We start from the raw sequence: 13,103 nt of genomic DNA on the forward strand, positions 1-13,103 counted from the left end.
AAATTCATAGTGTTCACTTCTTAGCCTCCTAGCGTACGTACCATCTTAGCAGCTGCAGCAACAAAGGGTTCAGTTCTGAAAATTATCATGTAGTAAAATGGATGACTTTTACACCTCACCTTCCACTGGAGTGTGCAGCACCAATATCAGGACCCTCTGTTTCTTAGGGCTCATCAATAAAGATTCTTTGGATTGTGGAGGTGTCACTCAAAGCAAACGTTCCATGTCTGAGTAACAGTCTAGGAGTTGTCCAGTCTGACCAGTGGTATGATGACAGAGACCCAGCTGAAGCAGCCTAAACTGTTTATTAATAATAAGAATTGATACTTTATTAACCTCTGTGGGGAAATTGTCTTTACACCACCCTCAACTTACTCTTTGAAGAATCAGTTGTCCACCAAGAGCTGCCACCCGTAGCGGTGTCCAGGGAGCCGGGGATTAAGAGCCTCACTCAAGGACCCGCAGACGTGCTGAGGCCAGGTTTGAACCGGTGACCCTTGTGATTACAGACACAGCCCAGTGAGCCACATGCTGTCCAGCTCACAGTACGTCTGCCACAGTGCTCTACTGAAAGCACAATTGCGTCGGTCACTGACATTATCACTGCTGTACAGTACCTAGCACAAACGACCACCCAATCCTTCCAAATCAGTGTCAGGTCGTCTAATCTACCCCCGTCTCACGACAGTCATCCTGAATAGGAGTTTTATGGTCTTTCTAAAAAGACACTAAAGTGCGTGAGAAGCCTAGAGAAGCCAGCCAATAAGCACGAAGACTGATGGCCAAACCTCAGCTGGCATTGACTTGTATCCAAAGACTTCCGACAGAAAAAAATATGTGTATATATAAAATGTACTGGAGGATTTTAAAATGTGCCACTATGCCAGCACACACACTGTCCAAAACATAGACAGTGAACTTACCGAAAATAAATCCTAATCTACATGAAAAATATGGAATGTGACAAGGGTACCTCATTACTGGGAAAACCGGCATCCAGTTCAGGTGTAGGGAAAAAAGTGTGATATTATTTTAATTCACACAAAGATGTAATGTCAGACACTTTGAGTTTCAAGTTGTCTTCTCTACATTTCAGGTCTCCTTTGTCTGGGGATTTTTGCTTTAAGGTGCAAGAATACAATCATTTAATTACATAGAAATGAGGTTTTCGGCGATGATATAAGTACACCCTCTTTCATTACGATGGTTTTACATGTCATTTGAGCCTCACCACATTATAAAATCTAAAATCTAACCTCAGTTAACAGACAACAGGTTTCACTTCTGGAGGAATTCTGTCAGTTGATTGATGTTTGAGGAAATGTTAATTCACACTCTTAAGGATCCACTACTGCATCTTGGTGGGGCTGAGTTCTGGATTATAAAAGAAACATTATGTAGATAATAACAGCCACCATGCATAGCAGTAAATGAAAAAAAAAATGGACACCAGCAATTATAATTTACTTTTGGGGTTTCACAAGTCCTCAGTGAGATTTATGAAAACCAAAGAGGGGTGGGCAATGATGTTATTACATTTATGACATTTTGGTCAGTTGGGATGAGGAAGAGCCTATTACTGCATGAAGCAGTGTGCACTATGCAGGAGACAGGAACTGCCTCCCAGCAGGCCATCTTCAGGACTGTTTCATTAACAGGGAACAGAGGGGAAAAAAGAGTATGAAGCCTTCTGCTCAGGGGAAGAAACCAAGAAAATTACATCTTTCATCAGTATCATATTAGAGTACAGTCTGCAATGAATTTCCATGATGACTTAAAGCACTACTCAGTATTATACACCCCAGGTGTTGTGCAATGATCCCATGAGAATTTTAAGGATTTCCAGCAACACTACCCACTTTAAACTAGCCTGAAGTATCATCTTAATCCCTAATTCAGAACTTGCTTTGCTGCCTGTATGTGTGAACATACTAAAGTCATTTGTGGCCTAGTGCCAAACCTGAGGGACAGGACTAGACAAGCGGGGGGGACATTTCACAGAACAATATGTGCAGAAAACAGGAATACCAATAATAGTGCACAAATTTACAGAAGATATAGTGCAAGATGTCTTAAGACAATAAATTAAATACTAGAACTAGGGTAAGTATCATTGTAGTGCAAGTTGAAGGATATTGAATGTATATTATGAAGGTAAGATGATGGATAATTGGGGAATTGTCCCTGGGTGAGTGGATCACACCTGGCTCATGGATTAATGAGGTACCAGGTGAGTTTATTTAGGAGCTAGACGGCTATAGGGAAGAAGCTGTGGAGGTGGCGTGAAGTCCAGGTCATGATGCACTTGAGCATCTCTGTGATGGCAATTTGGCAAAGAGCTGACTGTCTGGGTGGGTGGAATCTGCTGTGATCTTCCCACCTCTCTTCTTTGCTCTGGCAGTGAACAGGTTCTAGTGTTGGCAGCTGATAGCCTGTGATTTTCTCAGATGAGTGGACCACACGTTGTAACCTGGTTTTGGAGAGGACGGAGGCAGTAGGAAACCAACAGGTGATGGAGGATATCATGACACTCTCAATGATGGCGGAGTAGAACTTCAGCAGAATGCGTTGAGAGATGTTGAGCTTCTTGAGTTTGTGTATGACCTCTCCTGGACTGTTCTGGTGATGGGGGTGCCTTGCATATCCCATTTCAGTGTGTTGGTGATGGTGGTTCCATTTTGAATGATTCGATCATAGAAACGACCTGGCCATTAATATCCAGCTAAAGGCATGCAAGGGTTTTGTGAAGGAAGGTCTTCTTTCATTTCCACTGTCTTGAGCACATTGAGTTCCAGGTGGTTGCTGGCGCACCATGGAGCAAGACAGTCCTCTTATCTGCGTTAGGAGGTGTCATAGTTCTCATGGCTGTGTTGTCTGCAAACTGTAAGATTTTGCTGGACATGGGTACAGAGGTATAGTCATTTGTGTAAAGTAAAAACAGGATAGGAGAGAAAAACCAGAGCTGGGGGGACCCAGGGGGGGGGTCAGCTAGAGGCCCAGCTTTACGTTTTGCTTCCTGTTTGTCAGGAAGCTGGTAATCCACTTACAGATTACACTGACTCACATTTAACCCAGACTACCTGAAATCTGGCTTATTTTGTGATACAGACCCAGGTGAAATGGATTCTAGATAAAACAGCAGCCACTGCAAAAGCATAAGAAAGATAATTTTTTAAATTATTAGTAATTATAACTTATTCTGACAGAATCTGATATGCCCGCCCTCAAAAATATTCAGGCAACATGCAGCTGTACAAAGCCAATACAGATTTATTAGAGTTTTTCTGCTTGAAGGATGAGTTTTGATATGACGGTGTTAGACATTTTGCTGTTTTATTTCCTTGAGGGACACAAGTGGACAGCAAGTTGCCTGGTGATAACATTCGTAACCTAAAGGTTATAAATTGTTCTAGTGAAGCAGCTATTACATTTAAAAAGCTACTTTGCTGATGATGTGACCTATGTGAGTAAAAGCAACTTCCATTATAGGAATTTCATCTGTGTCGCACCAGTATGACCCCAAATAACACTAGCAGGTCAACTGGAAGGTTGTCCAAACTTTCACATGGGCCATGTTTACCGTTTTCCATTTTTCAAGCTGATAAATTCAGCAAATAAATAGTAACTATGCATTAAAATTAGCAGTCGTGTTACGTGGTACAGACGCTCCTCTACTTATGAACTTTCAACTTACGAACTTACAGATATATATGAACGAAGAGGACTGTAAGTCCAAATTGTGCTCTATAGGCTCCCTTTTCCTGTCTGCAACATCAAAGTTTGTTCTGCGCACCAATTCCACCTAGTATGAATTCTGGCTGCTGCTCCCTCTAAGTGGCAGTGTAGCGTGTGTACTCCCAGCATCCCAGTTCTTTGTACTTGCGTATCGGTAAGACATGCTCTCTTAAGATCAAAATTTGCTTTATTTTTATTGTGAAATATTCTGTACATCCATTGTCCATTTTTGTTTTATGTATCATTAGTAATGTGTTATAGGATAAGAAAACATGTATTGACTTTATATCATACTGTCATGCCCCGGTCCTCTGATCCTCCCATGTGCCACGCCCACTCATTTACCTCTTGTGGAATCCCCATGTTACCAGCTGTTTCAAGTCATGTTGATTGTTGCTGTGTATTCAAGTCTGCCTTAGAGTATGTTTCCCCAGTCTGGTCATTAACGTCTTGACGTCGTTTTCATGTTCCTGAATGTGTTTACCGAAATAAACCCCGTGTTCACCTAATTTTGCTGGCTCCTGTGCTGCTTCCCCGCATCAAATGCGTTACAGAATGGCCGAACTTGGAAAACTTACTCTAACATGGACTTACATACACAATACTACTGTAATTAACACAACCAGAAACAGCAGATGAAGTGGGGATTCTACACGAGGTAGCGAGGATGGGGTGGCACACAGGAGGATCGGCACGAGCAGGGCATGGCACATACTTATGCATGGAGATTTGACTACCCTTAAAATGATGTTGAATAATGACTTACGAACATTTCAAGTTACGAACGGCCGCTCGGAACGTAACTCATTCGTAAGTAGAGGAGCGTCTGTATTCACTTTCGGAAGCACTTTATTTTTAGTCAAAAAAACATGTACAGTCTTATGTCGAGGTACGCCTGATCGAGTCATGTTCGATGACTTTCATGCCTGAGGTCCATAGTAAATGATATACGCTGATCGAGAGACACCTGAAAGCGGATACAGTTGGATATGAGTAGGTGCATTGCTTAGCGTAACAGGTGCAAGAGAATGGGCAGAGCTGCCAGCCGTGTAACGACCACTGTCCATATGTAACTTGTAATACAGTATGCATACAGTAATGTATATGTGATGGACAGTTGCAATACTGAAATACGCCCAAATTGACTAAAGTCCAGTGGTCCAGGTCCCAAATGTGAACACAAGTCGACACGCAAGGCTGTGATTTGACCAGAGGTGCCCGAACCTTTGTATACAGCATCATTAAGGATATCATCAAAATAAGATTGGCTGGTGGGACACTACATCTCTTATGACAAGTTCATAGTTCACACTTCTGCGTGCCGAACGCACGTATGCTTCTGTACGTACTCATTTGTCCATGCAGATGTCGAGTTTCTTGATTTGGAGTAGGAGGAATAATCTTCTCTGGTTGGCTCATGCGTACAGCAATGATATTCCTCTAGACCACTAGAGGGCAGATGTTGTCTTCTTGGTCTGAATGAACTGGCTTCCTTACCCAATGATTTGGGGATTTCTTTCCTCAAATTTGTGCACCATAATATGTCTCTGTGCTCATTCTATGACAATTTACATATTTGCAGGTACCTCCACTCCACACACAGCTGTTCAGCGAAAGCATCCATGACTACAAAAATATCCTAATTCTACTTTTTCTTTCTGCTCTGTTAAAGTCACTGCTGCCACCTATTGGAGACACCCATTCAACTCTGCACACATGCAGACCACACATACTAATGGGTAAAAAAAATCTGCTAGATGCATGGCTTGAAAATTTACATCACTCCTCCTGTGTGCAGGGGTTCGAAATGAACTTCCAAACAGTGAGCCTGAAACTTAACATTAAATCCTCATTGAAAAATAGTTTTTCATGCAAGCTGTTCCATACCATAAGCAATAACACTACATTCCTACTATTACATCTGATTCCATCCATCCACCCTCTAAATGATTATTCTGGTCAGGGTTGCAAGGCACTTCATCAAGTTTGCTTCAGCAGCCAAAAACAATGGATTGTCCTTTAATCCATCTGCTTTACTTCACTGCTCACGACAGGTTCATAGGACTGCAAAATTGCACGAGGTACCACAAATTTCCATGCGTCTGTACGTCCAATCCACACATCCACATTTAAAAAAGTTTCTGCACACTTACTTCTATTTCTAAGGAGGATTAATTTAGCTGAACAGACAAATATAAAATAGTAGCGTGGAAGTGATGGTGAATTATGAAAGTGAATAAGTTATATTTAAAAATACAGTGTAGATGAGGGTGCATCAGTGCCAACAGAACATATATAGGGCAAACAGATATGCCACGATACCTCCAGTATAAGATGTGGGATGACATTGATCCCATTTATGTATAATGAATCAGAGAAAGGCTCCGCCTTGCATGCCCATGATCAGCATATATACCCACTAGCAGGACACCATTGTAATACGCCCATCCTCTTCCATCAGGCCACTTCGGCCGTGTGGCCTTGTTATAAGGTAATTGCTCTGTGGCCTCGCTAATTACGCTCAGGTGTAGCTAATTTAAGACTATTTCAAGAAGCTTTAACCACTGGGAGCATGAAGAGTGACGTTAAATTAATTCATTAACTTGTGTTGGTTTTCCCACCCACAACCCGTCTTTGGGAGAGAGGCTCTCTTATGCCAGTGTTTCCCAACCTGGTCCTTGGGGACCTCAGACAGTCCATGTTTTTGCTCCCAGTTGGGAGGGAGCAAAAATGTGGACTGTATGGCAATGAGCTCAGAGCGAGTAAAAACGTGGACCGACTTGGGGTCCCTGAGGCACCATGTTGGGAAACACTTGTCTTGTGCTGGTGAAGTCATTGACATTAAATGACATTATGACTTCCGGTCTCCAAAAGCTTCACAACATTCGTGCTGCTTCTCATTTCAATTAAAAAGGCAGTTTGTGGCAGATTTAGCAAACTCACCAGGTGAAGGAGATCCCATATCATCTTAGAGGCCAAAGAAACCTGAGCTCAAAAACTGAATAAATAAATAATAACAAAAAAAATTAACTCACCGCTCGTCTCTCCCAAATTATTCCCACAGTTACCTCAATTAGAATAATTAAGCTTTACAACACATATTAGGTTTTCATTACAGCGAAGCCCTTGGACACATAGATTAAAAACACAAGCATCACGACAGCTTCCTGTCTCACATGTGGCCTAAATGAAATTCGTGTCAGAGTTTAAAACAAAGCCACAAGGACATTTATTAACAGCAAAGCAGAAAGTTAAAATGAAAGAGCATGTCATTAAGTATTGTAATTTGCATTAGAAAACTAGGGAGGCTACATTTATACCAGTGGAATTATGAAACAAAAAATACTACAGCTTCAATAATGTTCATTATGAACAATATTACCCATTATGAACTACACATAAACATTTTCAGACACAAGCAAATAAGAATATTCATTTGTATGAAACAACATAAAAATGTGTATTATACATTTATGCAAACAAGAACAGAAGATGTAGCTACTTCTTGTGTCAGCGTCAATGACAGAGACATCACTTGCATAGTAATTACAAATGGAAGCCGCCAGCTATTATCCCACAATGCTTTGTGGTTAATTCCAGAGGGACACTTCTTGTCATGGTGGATTAGTTGTATTTCTGTGGAGAAATGTAATCTATGCCACTACAGGTCACAGGGAATAAGCAGTCAGGAAAGCAACCACCTTCTACACCTGATCTCTTTGTCATCCTGGCATTTCACACAGGGTTGGTCTCTCAACCAGCTGCCACTAATATCACACACTTTTCCCATAATTCTCCACTCCCATGCTAGCCAACACCTTCTCTGCCGCACACAGCCCCTCTCACCTTCAGCCCTGCTAAAGTCATTTCCTGTATCTGCTGAGCTTACAAAAGCCTCCCTACTGCCAGTCTCTTTGGTTAATCCATGTCGCTGTAGCTTCTGTGGGTTTCCTGATGATTATCTTCCTGTCTGAACAGAATACACTAAGGAAGACTTGGCATCGGAGTAATTTACCTGAGCTGCCAGCCCACATTCGGTGATCACACTCCACCTGAAAGTCTTTATTCCACTTTGTCAGGGTGACATCAGGCTTGTATCACAAAGCTGAATTTTTCTGCTTAACAAGATAATTTGTTGGATTTTAATTTAGCCCAGACTACCTTAAATCTGATTGGTTGTCCAGCTAATCATGAAATCCAGTTTTGTGACACAGGCCCTTGGACCCAGCAAAGATGCCCCCGCCGCCCCCCCTCAAAAAAAATGAAAACACTTTTCGACTCAAACTTTACCTTAAAGGTCATTTTATATGAAATACAGTATGTGTGAAAAACAGCTCCCTGTTTCAAAGTTGTGTTCCTCTCGAAGTTTCACTGAGTTGAATTGCTTTTGGAATGTCTTGGAGAACGAGTGCAAAACAAAACTAAACTCACTGAGGTGAGTTTTCAGGGGGGGAGAATCTCTCCTGTAAAGACACAAAGCTGAGTCACCCGTGTGCATGTCGGTCTCCCCGCCTCTCTGATTTCTGCCTTTTTCACCATGAACAGTTTCTGGAAAATTCTTGGGGTATAATCCTGTGCAGAACACAACTCTGGATTAATAAACAATAAATAAAGAAAACAATATGCAACCTCTTGTGGTTCAGTCAAATCCAGCCACATATTCTACAATTTCACTCAAAGAAAGCAATTTATTATGAAAATACTAAATTAAAACCAAGAAATTATTTAAATCCGATTATATTAACATACACAAGCCAATACTCCTGATTCACAGATCCAGATTTCCCCTCCTGTGTTTAAATGTAAAACTGGCCGCTTACTCAGCAGTAATCGAAGGCACTTGGATAGATCAGCATCTTCTTCCCACATGCTGGAGAGGAGCCCTAATGTGGAAGAGTCACACAAGCCATCATTCCCAAATGCTCCCTCGCTGAGAAGATGAATCAGAGGGTGCCCCCCAGTATCTGAGTTGTATACTTCACACTGGAATCTTTGCAGCGTTACACAGCCATGGACTCCAAAAACTCTGAAGAACTTCTGGGAATATATGAAGCTCCCTTTCTTGGATTCAAACCTAAGGCACCTGGAGAGGGATTTCCTACCTCAACATTACTCCAGCATCAGCGATACTTTCTTAAGTGTTGCTAAGCTTTAGCACACAGCGAGCATGTTTTGTTAGAAGACTGGACCAATATGTGTCTTCTGAGAAATTAAGATGCAGAGGTACTTAATGAACACAGGAGAGAAACACGCTTTGCTTCAAAAGGCCGTCAGTGCTGGAGATACATTGCTTCCCAAATATTCACCGAGGAAAAAACAAAGAACAAAGTTATCACAGTACATTAAAGGAAAGAAAGAGTTTATTTACAAAGGATCCTTTAAGCAACAATACAGCAAACACAACCAAGGAGACAAACCAAGAAGAGTGACGTCGTATGTGGGGGACAGTGCAGGGATTATGGGATGGATCTCGTCAGGTCTCATTTTCCCTTTATGACATATCTCAGACACTAGAAGCTTCATGTGCTCAAAGCATTCCAGTTTGTGAGTCTCTGTTAAATCCCCGCACATTTCCTCAAGAATAGACATGCACACGTCAATAAACAGATAATTGCATTATATATTTCACAAGTACATGAACCTTTTTACAGTTTAACAGTGTCTCACTTGACCTCCCCAAATAAACACCCAGAAATGAGGTGCAGATTCCAGATTCTGCAGATTCTGGTGGGTATATTAGTGAAAAAAAACAGGATGAAAAAGCATGATTAACTTTACTCAGTAAATTAGTAAGTTAGGAAATTAGTTTCTAAATTAATTTCACATTTCAGTTGATGTTCCCTGCGAAATAAGAATGAAAACGAGTTTTGAGGAGCCATTTTGGAAATCAGGAGGGATCCAGTTTAAGGTGGTGTAATGAGCAAACACCCCCCTCGCGATGGCGTGTGAAACAGGCCGGCTGAAGATACACCCTGTAGTGCCACACAGACATTCTCCTTTTGCCTCATTTCCTCCTAATCACAATCCTGTATCAGATCCTAGTCTTTTAATGCCAAAGCTGCAAGACAAATTGAAGAAACTGAACAGTTCTGTGAAGTCCTGGAAGCCGATAAATTCTTTTTTTTTTTTAGAAAATGATGACAAGAAAACAATTTGTACTATTCAATTTCTAACTTTTATCACCAGCCTCCCCCACCGGAATTGTATTACACAATGTTCCTTACATGTGCTTCTGAATACCAGCCTCATACACCTCATCTCTGCCTCCCAAACAACAAACTGGAACTATAAAGGCTGAAATCAATCCAGACAAAGTATGATATAAAACAACTTAAATATATAATGCTAGCTGCACTGAATTATTGATGTCCTACCCCACTACATATTGCCCTCCCCTCCAGAAACAGATTACAAGCTCTGGGGAGTGAGAGGGAAAATCTATATTCATGTTAAACACACGGCGACTCGAAGCTACCTGGACAGCTGATATTGACACACGGATGATGGCTGCTAGTTCAGCCCAAGGCGATGAGGGGAGGAGGAGCATTAAAGGCCAAGATGAGGCTAAATGGGAAAAATGTAGAGATGGGAGGAGAGAGAGAGAGTGATAGTGAGAGAAGGAGAAAGAGGGAGGGTAAGAGAGAAAGAGAGAGAAAGACAAAGAAAGAGAGAGAGGGAAAGAAAGAAAGAAAGAAAGAAAGAAAGAAAGAGAAAGAAAGAAAGAAAAAGAAGAAGAGGAAGAAAGGGAGAGAACTGCAGGTTATCTGACAACAATTCTGTCTTCCGGGCTCACTGGACTCTCTGGTTCTTTAAGCTGCAAGAGACGGACAGAGAGAGGCATATGGGCAGTTAAAGGGACAAACAGGCATATATGCTCACTGTCTGCTGATAAAATAAGGCACTAACTCACAAAGTAACAGTGACATGCCGCTTGGACCCTGTTCTGCCTTCTCTGTAGCCACTGCCCACCGGCAACCTTAAACCAAGACTTTAAACATGGCCTGATGCATTTTATCTTTATTAAGCTCTGGACCATTTCTGGCCACCAAACTGAAGTTCAGCTTTAGCCAACTCCAATTTACTGACAAACCACTGACATCCTAACAAAGTCCCGCATGGTAGCTCTCCTTTCCGAGACACACACACCTGTCAGTACAGTGTACATAACACCAAGTTTATCCACAAGTAACAGCTAAGTGAATAGTGTAAAAGTCCTGCATTTTTAAATCACTCCGTTGCAGCCTCAGGGATGTCTTGTTACAAACAGGCTGTGACTGATTTTAAACAAGTTCAAATCAACTCAGTCAATTAACTTCACATTCACAACAAAGAAAACAGATGACATCAATGCTGCGATCTAACGCGACTAATCGAACACATTGACTCAACTTAGGGTTATTATTTATGTGGCGATATCAGCCATGCAGTTCTGCTGAACAAGTAGAGTCATTCCCATTTGACAAAGCTATGTAGTTACTGCACAAATTCTGGGTTTACCTATTCCAGCTCATCCACAGCATGGACCTAATGGTGTGTTCGATTATCTTTTGGAAGTCGTAAATTCCGAGGTGTGTGACGTCACATCAGACCAATCTCTAGTTTGAGTTACACATCTCGGAACAAGCATGGCTGCCTCCACGAACACGCTGTTGTTGTGTGTTGTTGCTTTATATTTTAGCAGATTTGGAGATTCTTTTTTCCGAGAGACAAACAAAAACTCGTCAAACCACATTAGAACCTTTATAATATTTCAGTAGATCCATAGCGATATTCTTTTTTCAATAGGCAAACAAGGCACAAACAAACAAAAAAGACTAATAAGTCTGGTATAAATCTGATATTGTATGCTAAGATACTGTATACGGTCATGATATAGTATTCTCTAAATCAACCATGTGCAATTAGATTTAACAAAATAAACAATTTTAATTATTTATAAAATAGAATTGCTGTTGACTGTGTAAGCCGCCATGTTGAAATGACAACACAGGGGGATCTCGGACAACAAAATTCTCTCTGACATCAACATTGGAAAGGTAGGCGTGTTCCCGACAGGAAGTGACTTTTTCATGATGTTTGTATCCAACTTCCGACTCAGAGAGAGATTATCGAATGCAGGACATCAACATCGGAAAGGTGCGTTTCTGACAGGAAGTGATGTTCGTCATGACATTTTTATCGGAGAGAGATAATCGAAAGCAAGATCAATTTTCCCATTCATTACGGAGCGAACCACCAGCCGTGGTACTGATATTGTCAGGACAGCCTGAATAGACATTTAGCACCAACAACCGAAACTAAACATGGGCGAAACAGTGGGGGGGGTGGAGGATGGAGTTAGTGGGAGGGGTCACCCATGTTCCAGACAAAGGGAGCAAAAATGTGGGCAGTCTGTGGGTCCCCAAGGATCAGGTTGGGAAACACTGATTTCTGGGAATAAGGAGGTAAAGGAGAGTCTGAGTCCAGGTCAAGAATTACCTTATGACTACCTTTAAGAAGAGCAGTGCAAAGCGGTTGGGGAGGGGGAGTACCAATTTGTACCTTTGCTGTCACTGGCACTGTTACCTTAAGGGTAATCATACCTTTTAAGGATTATGGGGAACATTTTTGTACCACTGGGGATACATTAATATTGTTTGTACCTTGGGAATGTTCCTCAGAGTCCATTTCTGTACCTTAAATTAGACTAAAAGGTGCATTTACGTAGATCTACAACAGGCAGACCCTTGGGGGTACAGCCCCAGTGACAAGCAAAGGCATTCAAACAGTGCACTGACCACTCACTAAGGCCTGATACCCCTGATATTCAAAGAATCACACCCCAACCTGGCCTCCTATAGTGTTCTGTGAAAATCTCCTTGAACAAGTGTCCAGAGGGTTAATATTGTCAGGAAATAACCTGCCAGAATGCTTCCCCTTTAAAAAAAATCAAAACAGCTCCCAAATATGTTATGCTCCAAGGTGATTGATTTATTTAGGCCTTTAAGCACTGGAGTGTGGAAAATTGCCTGTTCTGCGTTGAGTGTAACCTGTTCTACATTGGGGGCACGTTCTTGCAGCCAGATGAGGGGAGGGGCACTCGGTGACATCAGACGGGAGGCCTTATGACTGTCCGCACCCCATCACCAGCCAAGGATGAAGAGCAGCGTCTGGGTATCTGGGGTGGGGTGGACTTGGAGCAGAACAGCGGACCAGCCTCCCGCTCAAGAATCCAAACCAAAAATATGCGGGCGCTTTACCCCAAAGGGTCTCATGGGGACAAAGCAGATAGTTCCCTTTGGTCGGAGCGTGGGTCAGGTATCCGGTTCTCACCTAGTGTCGTTGCTATGGAGATGGGGCCGGAGGGAGGTCAACCTTAGATTCAGTGG

At 42.0% G+C, this 13,103-nt stretch overlaps 1 protein-coding gene across 3 annotated transcripts in view; it reads right to left on the bottom strand.

Moving 5' to 3' along the window:
* Positions 1–6,934: 6,934 nt before the first annotated feature.
* The window catches only part of LOC125746755 (zinc finger matrin-type protein 4-like), a 37,548-nt gene continuing 31,379 nt past the window's right edge, over positions 6,935–13,103 (bottom strand). The window contains exons 7-8 of one of the 3 annotated variants that reach the window (XR_007399045.1): positions 10,211–10,549; positions 6,935–9,793 (exon numbers count right to left, since the gene is read on the bottom strand). Coding sequence is in view for 1 of the 3 variants with exons in the window: in XM_049021137.1 (XP_048877094.1) it covers positions 10,525–10,549 (25 nt within the window). In the remaining 2 variants the exon portion in view is untranslated. Of the gene's footprint in view, positions 10,550–13,103 lie in introns of all 3 variants that reach the window. The other 2 variants (XR_007399044.1, XM_049021137.1) reach the window with 2 other exon arrangements.

Source organism: Brienomyrus brachyistius, chromosome 7 (genome assembly GCF_023856365.1).
Source record: "Brienomyrus brachyistius isolate T26 chromosome 7, BBRACH_0.4, whole genome shotgun sequence".
NCBI classification, from domain to species: domain Eukaryota; kingdom Metazoa; phylum Chordata; class Actinopteri; order Osteoglossiformes; family Mormyridae; genus Brienomyrus; species Brienomyrus brachyistius.